General features: G+C 32.6%; 2 protein-coding genes across 2 annotated transcripts; both read left to right on the forward strand.

Moving 5' to 3' along the window:
- Positions 1–3,470: 3,470 nt before the first annotated feature.
- On the forward strand, positions 3,471–13,906 carry LOC126880971 (zinc finger protein 431-like). Its single transcript, XM_050645055.1, has 3 exons — positions 3,471–4,157; positions 9,898–9,970; positions 13,023–13,906. The coding sequence occupies exons 1-3, from the start codon at positions 3,834–3,836 to the stop codon at positions 13,817–13,819; spliced, it is 1,194 nt and encodes a 397-aa protein (XP_050501012.1). The 5' UTR covers positions 3,471–3,833; the 3' UTR covers positions 13,820–13,906.
- Positions 13,907–17,535: 3,629 nt separating this feature from the next.
- On the forward strand, positions 17,536–18,528 carry LOC126880972 (zinc finger protein 239-like). The gene has a single exon (XM_050645056.1). The coding sequence runs from the start codon at positions 17,536–17,538 to the stop codon at positions 18,526–18,528; it is 993 nt and encodes a 330-aa protein (XP_050501013.1).
- Positions 18,529–23,751: the final 5,223 nt, after the last annotated feature.

Here is a 23,751-nt window from a genome sequence, read left to right on the forward strand (position 1 = left end):
TGATCAATCTCGAAATCTTAATTTAACCGAATTCCTTCAAAATCTTCGTAGTCGATATTGTTCAAAAATCCATAAAAAGGATGGCATTGTTGGGATTTATCTTACCCAAATCTTTAAGGTCCTCTATTTTTTCAGTGGACATCCCTTGCAGGCTCGTTATCGACTGCCCTGTATGTAGGGTATATTTTGTAAGGTGTGTTTCAATTAAATTACATCAACCCTTAGTAATGTTAATCTATTCAGTGAATTATTATACATAGCATATTGTGTATTATTTAAATTTTAATAAAATTGTATTAGTTTCATAAAATATATTTTAATGTTTTAAAATTTGTTCTTCATTGCCTCTTAATTTTAAGATCCGAAGTAGCTTCCCAGGCGAACAAGCATTCGTTTGGTGGAAAAGACATTATCACTATAATTAAGCGAAACCGCCTGCAGTGGGCAGGACATGTAGCCCGGGCCCCTGAATCGAACATGATAAAAAAGATTCTAACAACGCAACCCGTGGGAATGAGAAGACGGGGTAGACCAAAGCTGAGGTGGATGGACGGGGTAACACAGGATGCCGAGAAGAACGGAGTCGGCAACTGGAAAATGCAAGCAAGAGACAGAACAGAATGGCGTAGAAAGCTTGAGAAGGTCGAGGCCCTCTAAGGGCTGTAGCACCAAGATGATGATGATGAAGTAGCTTCCTAGGCAACCAAATAACTTTTACAAAACATTGAAAAGACGTCATAATTATTACCAAACCACGTCAGTTTATCACGTTTTTTCGACGTCAAAAGTCACGTGAATTTGTCCCACCATAATTGACGTCATTTTTATCATGTTTTAAATACGTGATATCAAAAACGTAGTTTTTAGGTCGTTTTTTTGAATTTATTTTTCATTTTATAGTTTTAAAAATACACAATAATTATTCGTATGGGCATTGTTGGTATTGCAATTTTTCCATTTAACTGTTTTAAATTTAGCCCATAGGCTAAAAGTAAAACCAAATGGAAGACTCTAAAATGCATAGAATTACAATACCCTCAATGCAATATTTCACTTTTTGTGTAGGTAAGTTTACTTACTGTATCAAAACTGAAACAACATAATATAAATTAATAAATAATTTATTAACAAATTATCCAGCATAATATCTTAATTTAACGCTGTACATTAAATCAAAAACAATCATGAACAACTCATTGTTGGGAATACCTATGTACAGTAGTACATGAGCATCGTTTTTCTTCACCATCTCATAGCTATATCTTATAGACTGCTACAGCAATCTTAGACGGCTAAAAATTAATTTAATTAGAAAAAATAAAAACCTTATTTTGTAAAAGGTATATGTATTTAAAATCCCTAAAAAGGGCTGTATCACAAAACGTTTTCGGAATCAATATTCCATCATCAGTGTTATCACCTAAAATAAGTATAACTCTATAAGTAAAACAAACATGAGGTTAAATTTTGACAAAGGTGAAAAAAATTGAATAGATAGTTATACTTACAGGTTTACATGCTTTAAGCCACCAAAATGTACGGGTAAAAACCCTTGAATTGATTTTAAACAGTTGGGGTTACATTATATTATTTGGTTTTGAAAGATGTTTAAAATAATGTAACCACAACTTTTTAAAATCAATTCAAGGGTTTTTACCCGTACATTTTGGTGCCTTAAAGCATATAAACCTGTAAGTATAATTATCTATTCAATTTTTTTCACCTTTGTCAAAATTTAACCTCATGTTTGTTTTACTTATAGAGTTATACTTATTTTAGGTGATAACACTGATGATGGAATATTGATTCCGAAAACGTTTTGTGATACAGCCCTTTTTAGGGATTTTAAATACATATACCTTTTACAAAATAAGGTTTTTATTTTTTGTGATTTATGGTATACAGCCAGTACAGGAATTTTTCCTTGTGATAAATTTAATTAGACTCTGTAACACATAATTAGTTCATTAACAGAGAATAAACCAAAAATATAACCTCAAAAGTTTGCAAGAAGAATTACTGCATTAAACTAACTCACCTGAGCAAAACGAATAAAAATCTCTTAATTTTAACACGTTTCTTCAACTAAATATCTAAATGAAAAGTCTTATTTTACCAAACAAAGCACATACCTAAACAATAAAATGAAAAATTATGACCATTTCCCGCTATAAACGAAATCGTTTGGAGTCAAAGTTAATAAGCTCCTCCCAATTTTGTGATGTCAGACTTAGGCTGTCTGAAGAAAACGTTTTTTTAACGTATTTTAACGTCATTATTTCTTACGTATTTAAAATCACCTACAATAGACGTCTATATGACGCAGTGTTCAAACCAGAGACATGTTAAGGATAGACCGGGCTAGTCATATGCATCGAGGCGTAACGCCGACATAGAATTGAGTGGTCTAGCCATATTTGTCTGTCACATGCGCGGAATCGTTTGGTTAAAAGATATAGATAGACCACCGATCGACTGTTTCCATGCTGTTTCCGCGTTACGCTTTTTTGGTGAGTATGCGTTGTCTACGCTTAATATGTCAATGGTTCAAACACGTGTATATATTCAACCAAAAACTGACGTTTCCTCGACGTTATTGACGTCCACAAACAAATACATTCGAAGACAGGATTCGTTTTTTTAAGACATTTATTTTAATACCAAAACATACAAAAGATAAGGTAATTAGCGTTAATTACTTATTAATTTCGTTATCAAAATATATTTACAATCTACATATCGGACTTTCGTAAATCTCGGGTCGATGTGACGATATTTGATACATGAATAAATGATACTGAACGACGATCGATTGGATTAGGAATAGCATTTATTTATTGAAGAGAAATAGATACATAAGGAGAGGAAATCTCTCTCAACTCGCCAGGGGTAAGGATCTACGCTCAACTCGCGTAAGGGATGTGGTTGTGAACCGTCGAAATCGCCCAGCTCGCCAAGACGACGGGGTTCGGAAGGTTTCGTAATATTGTCGTGTTATACTTAACTCACCTATTATATCTTGTCAACACTTCGAGAATAATCAAATAGTCTGCGGTTTCGTTTGTTATACTGTCAGAGACGGTATAAAAACACGTTTTGCTTAATACATTGGCGTACTTTAGACGATAAAATTATATTATCGTTACAAGCTTAAAACATATTTCATAACCAAATACTGAGGAATTTTTGAAAAATTTCATCCGAACTTAGCTCGGCATTTCGGTATCAGTATTCTTCTTCTTTTAAGTTGTTTTTCTCCGATTTGGTATCCTTTTTTGTTCTTACTTTTTTTATTATTTCATCCATGACCAGGTTGAACAATAGAGGACTCAGGACTTAGTGAGTTTCCCTGTCTTATCCCATGCCAGCTTCAATTGGGCCAGTTAGTTCTTCATCTACTTTTACCTTTATTGTGTGGTTGAATCATCCATGAATTTTTTCATCCATCTTTTTCATTCAGGACACATTTGTAGAGCTAAAAAACTCGAACTTAATCATAATTCTTAATTAATTTGCCTAAGGCATCTGTCACATACTTTGATACTTTTTTTATTTTAGATTTTCTGGAGAACAATAGAAAGGATGTAATCAAACCAAAACAGAAACTTCCACATAATAAAGAGCAACGTACATCTTTTTCCAAAACGGATACTTTGGAGAAACATATTAGTACCTACACTGAGGAAAAACCATATCAATGTGAACTTTGTTTCAAGACATTTAATCAAAAAAAGGGTTTAAGAGAACATACTAAAAGGCATATTGGAGAAAAACCATTCCGTTGTGAAATTTGTTATAAGACTTTTTCCAAAAACGCCTTTTTGAAATACCACATGACTGTTCACACTGGAGAAAAACAATATCAATGTGAAATTTGTTTCAAGTCATTTTCTACAAACAGTAATTTGAAAGAACATATGAGAACGCATACAGGAGAAAAACCTTTTCAATGCGAAATTTGTTCGAAGTCATTTTCTTATTCAAATAATTTAAAAATACATATGATAACGCACTCTAAAGAAAAACCGTATCAATGTGAAATTTGTTTAAAATCGTTTACCCAAAATTGTACTTTGAAAAAACATATGAAAAGTCACACTGGAGAAAAGCCATATATCAGTGTGAGATTTGTTTCAAATCATTTTCGGAAAATTATAGTTTGACAAAACATAGGAAAACACATGCATAATAACAGAAAAACCTTTTCACTGTGAAATTTGTGAAACAAGAGCCAGTGGGCGGGAAATTTCACACTTAAATTCAAATGGTAAGATCGTTTGAATCATCGGTATACGCGGGATCACAACATCCTCTCCTTTATATATTTTTTTTGATGATCGTTGCCCCAATGACATTATTCCTTTGCATTTTCACACTTAGTCTCGTTCTACTGCACAGTCGAGGTTGATTAATGTTACGCAGCCTAATGACAACCTATCGTACTTTTAAGAGGAAAGGCGCAAAATATTGCCTGTCGAAATTTTCAATATGTTTTAAAAGCATTCTTTTTTTTTTCGAATCATGAGAAAATTATAATAAATATTTTTGAAAAATTTAAACGCAGACTGAAAGATTACATTATTACTGAGGGCCGAAAGTCCCTGAAAACTTCTACAATGTTATTTAGGGGTGAAAATACAAGAAAATTTTAGTGTGATTTTTAATTGCAAATATTTCATCAAATAAACCTTTTTTTTCTAGGAGACTTTCGGCCCTCGGTAAAAACGTAATCTTTCATTCTACGTTTAAATTTTTTCAAAAATACTTGTTAGTTTTTGAATTTAGATTCGAAGAAAATGAATATGTCACCGTAAAAAACCGATTTCAATTAAAACCCGAATTTACTAGGAAAAACTAGTTTTAACTATGCGCTTTAGGCAATTCTAATTCCTAATTTGTGCAGATGTGCCTCATATTTTCCGTGTCGAGGTTTTAATCTGACGATAGTAGAAATATCTTGCTTTGGCAGGTTGTACTTAAATATGTATTCAGGTGGCGGAGGAAGTTCTTGATGTAAAGAAAAATATAAATTTTTTGATATGCTTGAAATATTTTTCCATTGTTTTTTCCATATTTTATTTATTCTAGCTTTGACGTCATTTATTGCATCTGTCGATAAGATCTGAGTTAGAATCTCACCATTATTTATTGCTTCTTTGGCCAACTCATCCACTTTCTCATTACCCAGTATACCGGCATGCCCTTTTGCCCATATAAATACTACTTCCACTTTAGACAAATTATTTTTTATATTACATAAAATTTTTGATTTGTATGAACTAAAATCAGTGTTTTCAATTGCATATATTGCAGATCTGGAGTCTGTTATTATCACAGCTTTTTCAATATTATTCTCTTTGATCCATTCTAGAGCTTTTTTGATGGCTATAATCTCAGCTGTAAAAATACTACCAATACTAGATAATTTGTAATTATTATGTTGATGGGTATTTTGCACATACATAGCACATCCTACTCCTGTTTGATTTTTAGAACCGTCTGTGTAAATTACTGTGTAATCCACAAAGTCGCTCAGTATAGATTTTACTAAAATATTATTTAAATGATTTGATTCTGTATATTTAGGAATTATGATTCTTGGCTTTTTAATCATAGTTTTATACGGAAATTTATAAATTGGTAATAATTTACTGTTGTTAAATTTGTATAATTCCTGGTTTCAATGAATGCATCTGTTAGTGGTGGTGAATTTTTTATTCTCCAATATTTGCTAGTTAAGTTTTCCATGTTTAATAAAGCCAGATTTGTTAAAAGGTCTGACTCAGTGTTTCTTAGCTTTATGCAGTTAAAACTAGTTTTTACTAAAATTTTCGGTAATTTCCAGATTCAATTAAAACTCGGTAAATAATTTCCTTTTTTCTTTAGCTTAAGTTTTCAAACTCTAGTATACTTCCTTTCTAGATAACAAAAATTGATGTTCTACAATAAGACTGGCCTCTTCAACACTAGATTCTTTATTTTCCGATAACTCCTGAACAACCATAATCAACTTGTAGCTGTGATCCTCTTGTGATTGCATATCGATTAAATCTACCTGGCAGCGACTATTCATTTCTGAATGCAATATAGGTTTCGACGTAAGACCCTCTTCGCTTTTATATCCTTACTCTTCTTCCGTTGGCAAGTTTCACACCTTTGTATAAAAGTATTGATCATTTGTATTTTTTGTCATTTTTTGTATTGATCATTTGTATTTGTATCATATTTACGTATTTTCTTGCGGTTTCCGTTTTCAACCTATCCCGACCTCGATGAACAATAGCAACGTGGGCTGCTTCAATTACGTCAAAAATGTCTTCGGCAGGTACATAATATTTGATGGGATCAATTCTAGAAACCAACTTTTTTTTATTTCGCCTACGTTAACAATTCTAAATCGTTTTAGTCTTCGATTTTGTAACTGTGTTTTTTTTTTGGCAGACAGCTCCGCATCTTGTACTTCTCCCATTAATTTATTATACATGCTTTTGGTCACAACATTGTAGTGACGTTCATTCTTCTCGGTCTCTTCCTTTTGTAAAATCTTTTCCAAAAAACGTTCTGTCCACGTTCTTATATCTGTGCTCTCAACCTGATCATTGACATTATCACTCATGGTGATTAACAGTAGTGTAATATAACTAATGAAAACGATGCAGAACAATCAATACACAGTTGCACACGCCAGTTGTAAATACTACCCCGAACAAGCTGTAATAATGAATCAAATCATATTTGTCTCTTCTGGTAAAGATTTTAATTGGTATTCGCTAGTAATTCCAGTAAAAACTAGTTTAAACTAGTATAAACTACTCTAAATGAAATTCGTTCGGGATTTCTAGTTTTAACTGAATTTAGCAGTCAAATGTAGTTTTGACTAGTTAAAACTAGAATTGTTTAAAGCGCGTAGTTAAAACTAGTTTTTCCTAAACTTTCTTAAACGTGCATAGAAATCGGCCCACTTAAAAATTTGGTCATTTTTGATGACTCGTATTTCCTAAACCTGTTGGCCGATTTAAGTGATTTCTTGAACATGTTATAGCCCGATTCTTTAACAATACCACTGTAATAATATTGTTGCTAAACAGATAAATTTTCACTGTATACCGGATGTACCAATCAAACTGTGTTTTTTCCTCAAAGTTCGCATCACCCTGTGGAATATTCTAGCATATATAAAATACTGAAATTAAAATCCAACTATAGCCTCTGGTTTTCTTAACATTCTGTTTTTTGATTCATTCTTTTATGTTGGATAATAAAAAAGTTAGGTACTTTAACAACTAGACATGCTCTTCATCAATACACAGTGTTTCTAAATAAGTGCGACAAACTTTAAGGGGTAATTCTGCATGAAAAAATAATGACAGTTAACTTGATAAACGTTTGTCCGCAAATGTTTCGTTTCCGAGATACGGGATGTTGAATTTTTTCTTACAAACTGACGATTTATTTATTGCTTTAAAACCAGTTGAGATATGCAAATGAAATTTGGTAGGTTTTAAGAGATAGTTATTGCGGATTTTTTTACATAAAATTAAGAATTTAATATTCACCATTGGCGCGCATACGGGTAATCTGACCGATCATATTACCCGTATGTACGCCAATTGTAAATATTAAATTCTTAATTTTGTGACAAAAAATTCGCAATAACTATCTCTTAAAACATACCAAATTTCATTTTCATATCTCAACTGGTTTTAAAGCAATAAATAAATCGTCAATTTGCGGACATATGTTTATAAAGCCAACTGTCATTATTTTTTCATGCAGAATTACCCCTTAAAGTTTGTCGCATTTATTTAGAAACACCGTGTATTAGTGAAGAATATGTCTAGTTGTTAAAGCACCTAACTTTTTTATTATCCAACATAAACGAATGAATCAAAAAACATAATGTTAAGAAAACCTGAGGCTATAATTGGGTTTGAGTTTCAGTATTTTATAAATGCTACAATATTCGACAGGGTGATGCGAACTTTGAGAAAAAAACACAGTTTGATTGGTACACCTGGTATACAATGAAAATTTACCTGTTTAGCAACAATATTATTACAGTGGTATTGTTAAAGAATCGGGCTAAAACATGTTCAAAAAATCACTTAAATCGACTAACAGGTTTAGAAAATATGAGACATCAAAAATGACCAAATTTTTAAGTGGGCCGATTTCTATGCACGTAAATTTAGTAAATTCGGGTTTTAACTGTAATCGGGTTTTAACGGTAACAAATACATTTATCTAACAATAAAACACTGAAAACGTTTGTTTTCTATTTATAACACATAAAATACATTTATAACACATTGAAAGTATTGACAGGCGACATTTTGCGCTTTTCCCCTTAATTGTAAATTGTGAGTCAAGACAATTTTAATGCATTGAAAAACTCCATATGAAAGGTTACTCCGTCATCCTAGTTTGTAACTGTGTCAACTGATTTGAACGAAAACTTCGTCTTCTTGTAATACTACAACCCGGGGTGCGTCTTGCCTGACTGCACAACTCGCTTCCCTCTCGAACGGTCGTCCATGATAGTTGGGTCAGTGGGTAGCCCCATTATTCTCAAATCTGACCATATATTGTCTCTATCGCATTCGTGAACGTCCTAAGAACCTTCTTCCTCTCAGGGCTTCCTCCCAGATTAACTTAGCAGCTTGGCATTAAACGAAAACAATTTTCCTGAAAAGAAAAATATGAATGGTCTCATTAAGATCATCATCTGTATTTTTTGCTAACCCAGCAATCGTTGTTTTGTCATATACATTGTTTATAGAGAATTTCTAGGATATAAAGAAATAACTAACTCATTGTGAGCGTGAGGATGTGGTATGTGAGTGAATGAGTTAGGGAGTGCTGTGACCGATAAAACAAAAGATCAAACATTTATTTTTAAATTGATCATATGTACAGTCGGAAAAATGAAAGAATACCCATGAACGATCACATCAATCACTTATTTTGTATTTGATGTGTTTTTCTATAAATAACAATCGTTTGTTATAGAAAAAGATAGCAAATACAAAATAAGTGATTGATGTGATCGTTCATGGATATTCTTTCATTTTTCCGACTGTAGTTTATATGTATCTTAAAATTGTATACAGTGATGAGCGCACTAATAACCGGCAAAATAGCGCAAAAGATGGAAAACATAATACATTGCGAAATAAAAAGAGATAAAACTAGTGGAGGTGGAAATGATCGTTATAAAAGTATAAATTAACGTTACATGTTACATTACATAGTTTGCCACCTTCATACGTCTGTGACAGGAGTATTTTATAAAATTCTACTATCACACTGACAGTTGTCATACTCCTCTGATACGTCTAAAGGTGGGAAACTATGTAATGTAATGTTAATTTATTAGTTTATAACAATACTTTCCACCTTCACTAGTTTCATCTCTGTTTGTTTTGCGCTATTTTGCCGGTTATTAGCGTGCTCATCACTGTATATTATTAATTACGACAATAATAACACAAACAATATCAATCCTTTAATGGTATAGCGTGTACGATATTTTTTCGTTAATCCATATTTAGCAAACACAGATAAACTGGATGGTTTGCCCATTCGAGATCATGTCACGCATAATTAACCGTTTCAAGTTCAATTTGTCAAGCCCTTTCGTAGGAGTATGGCAACTAAAACTGAATATGAAATTGTATATATTTATTATATTGTATTAAAAAATAGGGGATGGTAATAAAATGATGAAAATTAAGGGATGCATATTTTTTAACGTCATCATAAAAATTAAAAAAAAAATAATCAAAAAAATAAACAAAAATGTTGGGAGTGGACTACCCTTGTCACTTGGGTTATGAAAATTTTCCAGAAAAGCTTTCTGTCGCTTGTATGTGTATTTATCACAGTATATATCATTAGGAGCATGCTTTATCAGTATTTGTGATTAAGTCTGTAATAAAACCAAGCTATGACGCCATTTCGATCTCATCAGGTATGGATATCTGAATACTAATTCAAACCCAAAGACGAACACACGTCTCTTGAATGTTTCCCACTCAAGTGGTAATCGCACAAGGTGCCATCTACTTTGACGGCTATGCATGAAAACAATTTATTAATTATCGTTTTCTGATCCTACTACTACACAAAATTAGAAAGTCTGACAAAGCGTGCTCCTACGACATATGCTGTTATAAATACATACAAGCGATAGAAAGCTTTTCTAGACAATGTAAACATTTGCACATTTATAAAATATAGGTATGTTATGTTAGTGTTTTAAAATGAGTTCTTAATTGGCATTACCTGTTAATTGTAAGATCCCAAGTAGCTTAAAACACATTAAATAACTAAATACTGAGGAAGCTTACCTCGGCGGTTCGATATCAGTTTCCTAAACTTCAGCATTTTTGAATCTGCACCGTGAACGATGAAATTCTCATTCAGGGCATGTGTAGAGGAAAAAAGAGTGTGTGTACTTTGTACGCACGTAAGAAGTTATACTTCTATTTTTATGATTTCAACGAAACAAATAAAGGGTCCGAGGGAAAAACGATGAATGTCAATTTTTTGTCATTTTGCGATTTTTGTGCAATCTGTTAGCTTATAAAGAGTACTATCAACCTGTGAATGGCCAAGGGGAAATAACGATGAGAATCGCCTTAAAAACAAGTCACAAAATTTGCGGCATGGGGAAAACAATGAATATGTAAGTTTGTTTCTCATTTTACCGAAAATGCTTCCAGATAGATTCATCGTTCTTCCCCCTGACCCTTTAAATATATTTTAAACATTTTAATTGGATTTTTATTTAAATATTAAACTAATTTTAATACCACAAATACTTACTTAAAATACTACTTAAATGTACTTAAAATGATACTGGTACTTAATGGTACCAGTACAAATGGTACTTAAAATGATACCACAAATTAAAAATAACGTTAATACGTCTTTTTTATGAACTGGATGTCCCTGCAATTGATTTTCTCGTGAGGAATCGTATGAATTCTAAAAAACGTCGTCAAACAGTTTATACTATAATTTTTTCATGTGCCTTTGGATTTTCTGCTGTATTTTCGTCAAATTTTAAAATGGTAAATTCTCGAAAAATAATATTAATTCGTCATTTTTTGACGAACTGGAGCGTCCCAGCAATTGCTCATCGCTTGAGGAATCGTAGAAAAACTAAAAAACGTCAGATTTTCTACACAGTGTTTGTATGTGTCTACACATTCTTTTTTCTATATTAATAATAATTCTAAAAATATATATAAAAACTATTTAAAAAGTTAGTACAACTATAAACTCATTCTTGTCTTTGTTCTCACAACATTTAAAACAAAATTTAAGAGGATGGGTACGAACTTTCGGTTTCAATGCTATTTACATGGGATTCATTTTTTTCGAATCCTGAGAAAACTAATACGTATTTTTGAAAAATTTAAACGCAGAATGAAAGATTACCTTATTACCGAGGGCCGAAACTCCCTGAAAACTTCTATAATGTTTATTTTAATAAGTTACAGGGGTGAAAAGCTAAGAGAAAATTTAGTGTGATTTTTAATTTCAAATACAGTAGACTCCCGTAAGTTCGGCCTCGGTTAGTTCGGTCTCCGCTTAGTCCGGCCGGCTTTCTTCCTGTAGCGGCCACCAATTGTTCTGCAAGATTTTTAAAAATCATTGGTGACTGGTGGTGACCTAAACTTGAGCCAAGAGCAAATAGATAACGTCGACGAAACTGGGTTAAATTTTAAACTTCTGCCCAGAAAAACCTTTATTGCTACCCCGTTAGAAACATCTGCTGCGGGGTTTAAAGTCAGCAAAGATATGATAACGGTCGCCTTGTGTTCAAATGATCCGGGGATCCACAATGAACCCTATTTGTCATTGGCACAGCAGCAAAACACAGAGCGTTTATGAACATAAACGTGAAAACTCTCCCAGTGTATTATCGGTCGCAGAAATAAGCGTGGATGGACACATATTTGTTCAGAAAATAGATGGTTTACGAATTTGTTCCCAAAGTGAAAAAACATTTGACAAAATTAAAACTGCCCATCAAAGCACTTCTACTTCCTGACAACGCGCTTACTTACTAGAATGGATATTCAGTGTAACAATGACAAATAAATTAAACTGCTGTTCCCAGTCTTCAACAGCCGATGGACCAAGGGGCCACTGAGTGCTTCAAGAGGAAGTATCCCAATAGGAAGTTTGGCCGAATATAGAAGATAAGATTGACCAAGCAAACACAACAGCAGATGAGCCAAACAACATTATTGTTAACGAACCTGATGACAATGCAGCTCTATCTCACGGCCTTCAGCAACTACCGAACTGTTGTCCCATTGTTGAAGAAGATATTCTGGAGTGGATCAACTTTGAAAAGCAGCTACACAACGAGGTTTTGAATGACGACGAAATCGCCGAGTGTGTCATTCGCCAGGAACATGAGAATGATAAAGACGCAGATGCTGCTTAGATAGAAGAGGAAGATGAAGAAAATAAAATAAGCCACGCTGAAGGCAAAGCAGCTTTGCAACTGACAGCTACCTATATCGAACAGTAAAAAGAGGCAACTGCCATCGATTATTAAAAAGTGACTTTGCACATAAAAAATCATTAGAAAAGAAAAAAATAGCAGATTGTTTAAGCGTTTACGAAGCCAAACCACCAATGTACAGTAATATTTTTAAATTTTATTAGGCCTACTTACAGTTCTGTAAGTATTAGATATTTTGTAGTGTTTTGTAACCTTCGGTCTTTTCATATGTGTTAAATATATGTCGGAGTATCCCGCTGTGTTGTATTTTACATAGTGTGCAAGTGTTTTGTATTTGCTAGATCCTTACAAACAATAAATGGACATTTTTTAGGTAGGTAGTTAATTCGACCACTTTCGGCCTAGGGTCCAGTCCCGAGGTGCCCGAACTTACGAGAGTCTACTGTACCTTAATCAAAAGAACTCTGTCATAATTTGTTATCAATTTGTCGAACTCGAATTTGTCTTATTAATACTTTGATACTTTTTTTTATTTTAGATCTGGAGAACAATAGAATGGATGTATTCAAATCAATACAGAAACTTCCATATAATAAAGAGCAACTTAAGTATTTGTCCAAAAACGCTTTTTCGAAAAACCATATGACTGGAGTAAAACCATATCAATGTGAAATTTGCTTTAAGTCATTTTCTACAAACAGAAGTTTGAAACGACATATGAGAACGCATACAGGAGAAAAACCTTATCAATGCGAAATTTGTTCGAAGTCGTTTTCCTTCTCAAATAATTTGAAAGAACATAAGAAAACGCACGTTATAGGAAAACCGTATCAATGTGAAATTTGTTTAAAGTCGTTTAGTCAACATTGTCATTTGAAGAAACATAATACGAGAGTCCATACGAAAAAAGAGAAAGAAAAACGATATCAGTGTGAAGTTTGCTCTAAGTCATTTTTTGCAAACAGCCATTTGAAAGAACATATGCGAACACATACTGGAGAAAAACCCTATCAATGTCAAATTTGTTCGAAGTCGTTTTCCCAGTCAACTAGTCTACGGATACATATGAGAGTGCATACTGGTGAGAAGTCTTATCCGTGTGAAATTTGTTTCAAGTCGTTTTCCCAAAATGGCTATTTAAAAGCCCATCTCAGAAATCACACTGGTGAAAAACCATATCAATGTGAAATTTGTTTGAAGTCGTTTTCCCGTTCAAATCATTTGAAAGTACATATGCTAACGCACTCCAAAGAAAAACCGCATCAATGTGAAATTTGTTTAAAGTCGTTTGCCCAAAATTCTCATTTAAAAAAACATATGAACTCGAGGCATTAAAACAGGAAAATCAAACAAGAAAATTCTATAAAACTCTGAATAATGCAAGAAAGGAATTGAAACCAAGGCTAAGCTTATGTAATGATAAGGAGGGGCACATACTTGATACAAAAGAAGAAATATTGAAAAGGTGGGTGGAACACTATAAAGAACTACTTACTATCGAAGTAGAAGATCCAAATCCACCACCCCCAGGAGCAAGCAACAATACACCATTAGAACCTCCATCAATTCAAGAAGTAGGGGATGCAATAAAGCACCTAAAAAATAATAAATCTCCAGGAAGTGATGGTATACCCGCGGAACTTATTACATATGGAGGTGCTACTCTGACTAATCAAATTCAAAAATATTAAATAATACTGAGAGCCTGGAATGAGGAGCAAATCCCGGAAGAGTGGTGTATTGGAATTGTTTTCCCGCTTACAAAAGAAGGGTGATCAATTGGAATGTAGAAACTATAGGGGAATAACCCTTCTTAATACAGCTTACAAAATATTTTCGAGTATCTTATATGGTCGCCTAAGTGCATATTCAGAGGAGCTTCTTAGCGAATATCAAAGTGGTTTTAGGCCTGGTCGATCAACAACAGACCAGATTTTTGTGATAAGGCAAATACTGGAAAAAGACAATGAATTCAATATCGACTCATACCATTTTTTCGTAGATTTTAAATCGGCCTATGATAGTGTCCTAAGAAATAAATTGTATAAAACCATTCATGAATTCCACATCCCTGATAAACTGATAAGATCGGTTAAGGCTACAATGCGTAAAGTTGTTTGCAAAGCCGAAATAGAGGGCGAACAATCACAGGAGTTTGAAACGCATGTTGGGCTGCGACAGGGAGATGCGCTGGCGTGTCTCCTCTTCAACATATCTCTGGAAAAGGCGGTCAGAGATGCACGAATAGACAACAGAGGAAACATTTTTAATAGATTATCCCATATGTTGGCATATTTAAATGACGTGGACCTAGTTGCCCGCACAACACGCAAGCTAGAAGAAATGTATACCACCTTCTCAAATGCCTCAAAAAATATGGGCCTGCAAGTAAACGAGGAGCAAACTAAGATGATGACATCAATACCCAACAATAGAGCCAGAAACATCGATCACCAATTCACGGTTGATAACTCTACCTTTGAAGTGGTGGACAAATTCACATACTTAGGCTCCCTGATCACCAAGGAGAACGTCATGACGGAAGAAATCAAGCAAAATAATCCTAGCAAACAAATGCTATTTTGTACTGAGTAGACATATGAGAAGCAGAAACTTAAGCCAAAAATAACCATATACAAAATCCTTATACAACCAGTGTTGACATATGGATCGGAGACATGAACCATCTCTAAGACAGATGAAAACCTGCTTATATCTGAACGAAGGATCCTGAGAGGAATATTCGGTGGCATCTGTGAAAATGGTATTTGAAGGAGGAGGTACAACTACGAGGTACACCACAGATATAAACATATATTTGGTGTTAAAGGCGTAGTATCTCTTATAAGAATAGGAAGACTAAGATGGGCAGGACATCTAGCAAGATCACAGCAGAACAACCCTCCTAGAAGAATCCTTATGTCACAACCTGTGGGAAGTAGAAATAGGGGTAGGCCAAAACTCAGATGGAAGGATGGTGTAGATGAGGATGGGAGAAAAATAGGCGCAGCAAACTGGCAATGGATAGGATTGACTGGTGTAATAGACTTGGTAAGGTCGACGCTCCTTCATAGGGCTGTAGCACCATTCATGATGATGATGAGAGTTCACACTGGTGAAAAACCATATCAGTGTGAAATTTGTTCTAAGTCATTTTCTGAAAATTATAGTTTCACAAAACATACGAAGGCACATTCATACCAAGAAAAAACCTTTTCACTGTGATTGTCATATGTATTTTTCCCGACCACCAATTTGGCTGGAAAAAGCCGTCAAAAGAACCGTCTAACAAGTTCACAGAGTGGTCAACGTTATAAATAAAACATTTGAAGAAAAAAGTTACAAAATCCACAAGGAAAAGAAAAAGTTTTCCTGTAGTTGGCTGTATACCATCAATCACAAAATTGGAAAGAAATCCTTTGTAAAAGGTATAAAAAATTTTTTTTATTTTTTTTTTATTTTTATTTTTTTTATTTTTTTTTATTTTTTTTATTAAAAATCCCTTAAAAGGGCTACATCACAACAAAACGTTTTCGATTTTTTATCGAACACTGATGATGAATTTTTTTTTTATAAAAATAAAAAAAAAATCGAAAACGTTTTGTTGTGATGTAGCCCTTTTAAGGGATTTTTAATAAAAAAAATTTTATACCTTTTACAAAGGATTTCTTTCCAATTTTAAAAAAGTTACCGTTCAGCAGCATTCCTCGATGTTAGCCAGGCTTTTGATAAAGTTTGGCATCAAGGACTGTTGTATAAACTGAAAAAGAACTTACCAGAAGAACTATATACACTCCTGAAATCATATTTATCAGAGAGATACTTTCGAGTGAAGTTTGAGTCAACCTATACAAAACTACATCCCATCAGATCATGGGTATCGCAACGAAGCGTTCTGGGACTACAACTGTATCTGGTTTGCATAGCCGACTTACCCACAAATCGTGATTCAACGACCACCACCTTTGCGGACGATATTGCAATCCTAACAGTACACAACAATCATGTCGAAGCTGTTGCAAAAACTCCAGAAAGTATTAAATCAAATAAATACATGGGCACAAAATTGGAGAATTAAATTAAATGAACAAAAAAAAAACATATTGTTTTTAGAAAATGTCACAGTGAATCACCTACAGTAACAATATAAATAGTAAGGTAATTCCCTTAATTACCTCTGTAAAATATCTGGGCATGCACTTGGACAGGGGATTAACCTGGAGAACCAACATAAGGAACAAACTGAAACAACTGGATATAAAATTTAGTAAGCATTATTGGCTTCTAGGGCGTAAGTCTAAGCTCACGACAAGAAATAAACTGCTACTCTACAACACAATATTCAAATCAGTCTGGGCATAATATGGTCTGCAGCTCTGGGGAACAGCATCCAAGTCGAATGCATCCATAATTGAGAGATTCCAGTCCAAGGTGTTACGTTCAATAATCGATGCTCCGTGGTTTGTTACTAACAGGGATATTGACAATGATCTGGAACCGAAAACCGTCCGTGAAGTGATAGTGGAGTTAAGTGCAAAATACGTCGTACGTCTTGAAAACCACGCGAATGTGCTTTCAATTAATTTTTAGTAGACAACAGTCAGGAAACAAAACGGTTAAAGAGACAGACACCATTAGATTTACTGCACAGACATTAATATTGTTACAATAGCTAAGATAATATGTGTACATACAGTAATGTAATGTTATCCCTATAGAGATGTGTGGCGCAGTGGCGCTGGTCACAATCTCTTCATGTCATTATTTCACAGATAAAATGAGCCTATTGTTATATGTTATAACAGATTGCCTCATAAACATTAAATAGAAAAAAAAGAAAACACATGTCTTCTATGCACATTACATTAAAACTAAATATTTGTCCTTTGTACATATTTACAGCGTTGGCACTGTTGCATTTCAAAGATGAACTTACGAATTAAAAATATTTCAAAACATTTTACATGTTCGAATAATTATTCGAACACTCGCATCTATCACATTAATACTTTGATACTTTTTTTATTTTAGATCTTCTGGGGAACAATAGAATGGATGTAATTGAACCAATACAGAAACTTCCATATGATAGAGAGCAACTTGACTATTTGTCCAAAAACGCTTTTTTGAAAAACCCTATGACTTTTCACACTGAAGAAAAACCATATCAATGTGAAATTTGTTTGAAGTCATTTTCTACAAACAGTCATTTGAAAACCCATATGACCACGCATACTGGGGACAAACTGTATCAATGTGAAATTTGTTTTAAGTCATTTTCTACAAACAGTAATTTGAAACAACATAAGAGAACGCATACAGGAGAAAAACCATATCGATGCGAAATTTGTTCGAAGTCATTTTCCTTTTCAAATAATTTGAAAGAACATATGATAACGCACTCTAAAGAAAAACCGTATCAATGTGAAATTTGTTTAAAATCGTTTAGCCAAGATTGTTACTTAAAAAAACATATGATAGTCCATACTGGAGAAAAACGGTACCAATGTGAGTTGTGTTCGAAGTCGTTTTCTACAAACAGTCATTTGAAAGAACACATGAGAACGCATACTAGAGAAAAACCCTATCAATGTCAAACTTGTTCGAAATCGTTTTCCCAATCAGCTAGTCTACGGATACACATGAGATGGCATACTGGTGAAAAGTCTTATCCGTGTGAAATTTGTTTCAAGTCGTTTTCCCAAAATGGCTATTTAAAGGCCCACCTCAGAAATCACACTGGCGAAAAACCATATCAATGTGAAATTTGTTCGAAGTCGTTTTCTGTTTCAAATAATTTGAGGGTACATATGATAACGCACTCTAAAGAAAAACCGTATCAATGTGAAGTTTGTTTGAAGTCGTTTGCCCAAAAGTATACTTTAAAAGTACATATGAGAGTTCACAGTGGAGAAAAACCGTATCAGTGTAAAATTTGCAATAAAGATTTTTCCCAATCAAGTAATTTAAAGGAACATAATATGTCTCATATTATGAGAATCCATACTGGAGAAAGTATTGTACCGAACTTACAGTTAAAATAAAACGATCGGATCGAATTTCTATACGAATATTTATTTATACAAGTTTACCTACAGTACGGAATTCGACATACAGTCGAACCCGCTTATTGGAATAGTCTTCGTGCCAAGCAAAAATATTCTTATAACCGGGATATTCTAATAACCGATCGTTGGTGGCTAGCCGAAATAAATGTACCGAATATACGTAATGATAGTACAGTTACGATCACTGAATAGTTTACACCTTAATTTTTATATTGTAATACTGTAAAGTTGCAGTGTCGTACGGATCTGATAAATGTCAAAATCAAAAAATTTCAAAAAGTCAATACTTGTCAAAACTTTTGCGTGTTGAAAAATAAAATAAATCGATATTAAACTCCTCCAAAAAAAAACTTCTTTGTATACTTTCCATTTTGTTAATTTTTTTTATTTAGCTTATTAATGCCTCGACAGCTAATGGCCCTTGGCACTTTTGTTAAATTTTGTAAAATATATTTATATTATTTTGATTTTTTAATTTTAATCATCAACCTATTCTAGGTACACCACTGGTAACGTCACTTTGACGTAAAAGGTGCGTTTAAACGAGGTGAAATTTAAAAAAATTGGATCCTAGATACGTAAGCCTGTAAACTATTCAATGATCGTAACTGTACCTACATACTATGTTAACATGTATATGTATATGATTTTAGGTCTTTTTATGTCAATAATACAATAGTGTAACTATTAGGTACTTATTTATTAAAAACCAAATTGCATTATATAATGTGTGGATGCATACAGGAATTAATATGAAATGTATACAATATATAGATGTGTAAATATTTTCTTATTAAAATACATATAAAAAAGTTACTTATTTTGTCTTGAAAAATAATAGGTAATTTGTCCTTGTTTTTTTTTGTTACATAAACTATTAATCAGTTGTTGCTCTAAATTATAAAAATTAGAAAAAATTCCATTGGATTGACCCTCTACAAAATTTCTTACCTACGAGCGGTTAGGATAGCCGATTAGCTGTTTCTAAAAATTTTTTATAACAAGCAAATGGATGGCAATTTGTAAAGAAACTTGCAGACAAATGAAATTATTTTATGACCTGTGTCGGCGAAAGATTGAATTTGTACTCATAACAAAGTAATAAAGTGTATTACTTGACAAACCCTAAAAATATATTAAACAGCACTATAGACCTTCGAGGCCTGTCGACAATCCATAATACCAGATATAATTTAAATTTTTAGGAAATTGTAGGTAAAAATTTATTCGTTCACATGAAGAATATTCTATAAACCGGTACGATCTTACTAAATCATATTCGAATAAATGGATAAATTTATTAAGGAGTAAATGGAGAGGTTTCGGGACCTCGAATTTTTATTCCATAAACCGAGATATTACTATAAGCGGTACTCTAATAACCGGGTTCGACTGTATAACTAACTTACTACCAGTGTTACCACAGGTCTTGGACAAAATTTGGGGAGACTGCTCCTATTTTTCGGTAGAAATCGTCAAATTTCGGTAGATTTCATTTTTTTGCTTCTTTTGCTATCACATTGCAAAACAATGATACTTTAGGTACTAGTATTCAAAAATAAACTACATTCATCATCATATAATGATCATTCACAGTCATTTGTTTCGAGCTTCCGTCATATGTCGTATAATCCGTGTATATTAATATTAAACACAGATTATACAACATATGACAGAAGCTCGAAACAAATGACAATCGATGAAAAGCCCTATAATCACCATTCATCATAAAAATCATTCAAAGTTCAAAATCGGCATACCCAAAAAAAATGGATTTTCTCAGCTTTCTAGGTATTATAGAGCAATTTTCTTCATTTTTTAATCCAAAATAACTCGAGTAGAGCCGTCTAACTAACGCAATACTAAATATCAAGGATGCTTTAGTTTTGTTATAAGGAATTAATTTATTTATAATAAACTAAAACTGCATATTTTTTTCCTGTTCTAGACTTTTTAAAAAAACTTACCACACGTGTAGATACCTATATTAACGTTCAAAATACAAATATTCTTATTTGAAAGCTGTATAATTGTTTAAACAAGTTAAAAAATTTTGTTATAATAAATAATAGTTATAAGTTATTAATATTTATAAATTACTGCAAAAATAAGGGTTTTTTGCAATTATCTCCAATCTCCAATTTTTTATGTATTTCAAATTAGAAACTATTAAGATCTAGAATATTTAGTTGAAACATTTTTCTCTGCAATCTACAAGGCATGTTTTACAGGCAAAAAAATATTTTTTACACTTTATAATCATTTAAAAACAAATAAACAATGTCGGATATTGAAGCGATTGAGAACGAGAAAAATGTTTAATAATCTTTAGTTATGTCGAAATACTCTAGTTAAAAAGGTGCAAAATAAATTTTTCCTGTTTTAAGATTTTAATATAAATACTATTTTTAGTTTGGAAATATCTTCTATATCAAAATAAGCCACAATCCTTCAGTATTCACTATTTACATTCAGGTAGATACAGTTTACTCCCAAAATCATAATATAAAAGCACAAACGATTGGTCATAAAATTGATATCGGTATTACATCCGTATCTGCTGGTTCGCACATTGTGTCACAAGCTAGTAAAAGCAATTTAACAATTCTTGAAAATTGACTAAGCTCTGTTGCCAAATCTATCCGCTAAAAAATTTTTTCTAATAATTTTCATTTTTCGGTAGAAAACAAAATCGGCAGATTAATTTGAAAATTAAAAATTTTGATTTTTCGGTAGAAAAAAAAGAGAATTGGGTAGATCGGTAGATTTGACAGGTATTCGGTAGATATACCGAAAAATCGGTAGCTGTGGCATCGCTCCTTCCTACAAAAATTTTCGTTCTTATTCGCGGTGTGCATGTACTTGGAAGGGAAACAAGAAACGACCGTGCGCGAGTCGCGGAGAATATTTCAACTCAACTATCTTAAATAATTCATATTGTCAATTGAAATTGTCAAATTGACGTATATTTCATACCTTCTGTCATTGAAGCAGAAAAATTATATATTGCTCCACAATATTGATATGATATGCAATTATTATATAAAGGTAAATTTAATTAGGGAAGCCGACCCCGCATAGGGATAAGGCAAAGAGAATGATGATATAAAGGTAAATTTAATTAATTGTATTTTGCTTGCAGTTCTGCATTTTAATAACTAATTTTATTTACTACATACCATTGTTTACGTTTGCATAGCATAACATGCACAAACCATACATACTTATAGACGTTTCACGTAAATTGTCAAGGTCAAGACAGCAAATTAGTTACCATTCCAATCCAGAGATGTCGCTGTCAGTAAATTCTCTTGTCATATTTAACAACTGACAGTTGACAATTAAATTAATTTGTTATTTACTTTTTATTTTACAGTTTGTGGCTTAATTATTTTATTATAGTGGTGTTACGTTTTTAATTAGATTTAAGCACAATTTTAATAAGTGTATTAACCTCCTCTCCATTTTTATGAGTAGAATTTTTAGTTTACATTGATCATCCCGTGTTGTGTTTCTCCACATTAAAAAAAAAACAATATAATAGATCCTGAAACAGTTTATTCCGATAGACAAGTGTGTCATCAACATTTCGGACCTATATATTTTTGGAAGTTTGTAAAAGACTATAAGGTAATATTTATCTAAACAATCATCCTATGTACAAGATTCTTTCAAAAATTTTCATTCAACTCGATACACATCAGTGCTTTCACGTGACAATAGCAGTAGTGTTTAGCATTTTGAAATCCCGCAAAATTTATAATTTGAAATTCTCACGTAACTAAAATTTGTCAATTTAGTTCCCATTCCAATCAAGAGATGGCGTTAATTCGATCCGAAAGATTAACATGGTCGTGAAACGTCTATAAGTATGGTTATGAGATGTTAGCACCTCATTGATCGAATTTCGTAAAAATAATTATACCATCCTTTTGCTCACGGTTTGTACAGCAATGATCACTAGGTTTCAGATTTTGATCACCTGTAGTTTATTTTTTATTAAGGGTTGAAAATTCAAGGACGAAAAAAAAGATGTTGGCACCTCATTGATCGAAATCTTTAAAACAAATGACTGTATTCGATAGGAAATAAAGCGCTGAGCAATGATCACCTATTTTGAACATTGATCAGGCTTTTTTTGCACTGAAAATAATTATTAAAGTTGCAATAACATTACCACGCACGCGCAGTCCATTAAAAATTTTATATCTAACAGGAGCCCAGTTCTTTAGCGCGGTAAAAATTTTAAACCTACTGTGAAATCAGTGCCTTCCCGAGTTTTGCTAAATTACTATGTTACGGCTAGTATTTCTGAAATATATTTATACCATCTGAAAGTTAACAAAGTGCTCACGAAAGGACACACATTTCCAGGGTTTAGTCATTAGCAGATAATTTTGTATTAATTATTTGAAAAATTTTCAAGGACAGTCACTCTTCAATCTCATCAAAATTCTTGCAAGCTTTTTACTCTTAGAACGAATCTTTTTCTTACAGTGTTGCGCGATTTTGAATAAGTAATAAATTATAAGTTCTGACCTAGAAAACTCAGAATTGATTTTTACATTATAATCACACAAAGCGGTTATAGTTAAATTTGTTGCTATCTAGAGAATGTAAAGATTATTCGTGATAATAAGAATTGTAATATATTTCTTTGTTGTGGATATTAGGACTAATATAATCCAAGGAGACTAAGTCAGATCACACTATTGGCAACTGAGCATCTTAAAACATATGTCTTATTATATGCATTGTTGTCAGGTCTAAAAGTTACTTTTTCTCTTAGAGTTTTTTATACCTACCTAATAATACTATTATAACTATTATATTATATTATATTATATTATATTATATTATATTATATTATATTATATTATATTATATTATAATAATTATACTATCATTTTTTAAAAAGGAATTTCTTTTTTTAAGCAATGATACTATTATATAAAACTGGTGATTTTTTCCTTCGCCATGCGACGGGGGATACAATCAATTGCCCTGTACAGTCGCTGCACTCAATTTTTTTCTGGCATCCTCTAATTTTATTTGACAACCAACGTTTTCTGACTCGTACTTTTTTTTTTTATTTTATAACTATGAGAAAGACTGGATTGATTTGGCTAATTTTGATTTTGAAATATTTTTAAAAGTCGTGTTCTCACCATAGATATAATAACACAATAGATTAGGCCA

The sequence above is a fragment of the Diabrotica virgifera genome, chromosome 2 (genome assembly GCF_917563875.1).
Source record: "Diabrotica virgifera virgifera chromosome 2, PGI_DIABVI_V3a".
Classification (NCBI taxonomy): Eukaryota; Metazoa; Arthropoda; class Insecta; order Coleoptera; family Chrysomelidae; genus Diabrotica; species Diabrotica virgifera.

Excerpts from the sequence above, each read along its gene's own strand:
- LOC126880971 (XM_050645055.1), top strand. The coding sequence starts at position 3,834 with ATGACTGTTCACACTGGAGAAAAACAATATCAATGTGAAATTTGTTTC. Across the intron at positions 4,158-9,897 it reads ATCATTTTCGGAAAATTATA|GAGCATGCTTTATCAGTATT; the intron begins GTTTGACAAAAC and ends ATATATCATTAG. Across the intron at positions 9,971-13,022 it reads CGCCATTTCGATCTCATCAG|ATCTGGAGAACAATAGAATG; the intron begins GTATGGATATCT and ends TTTTTATTTTAG.
- LOC126880972 (XM_050645056.1), top strand. The coding sequence starts at position 17,536 with ATGGATGTAATTGAACCAATACAGAAACTTCCATATGATAGAGAGCAA.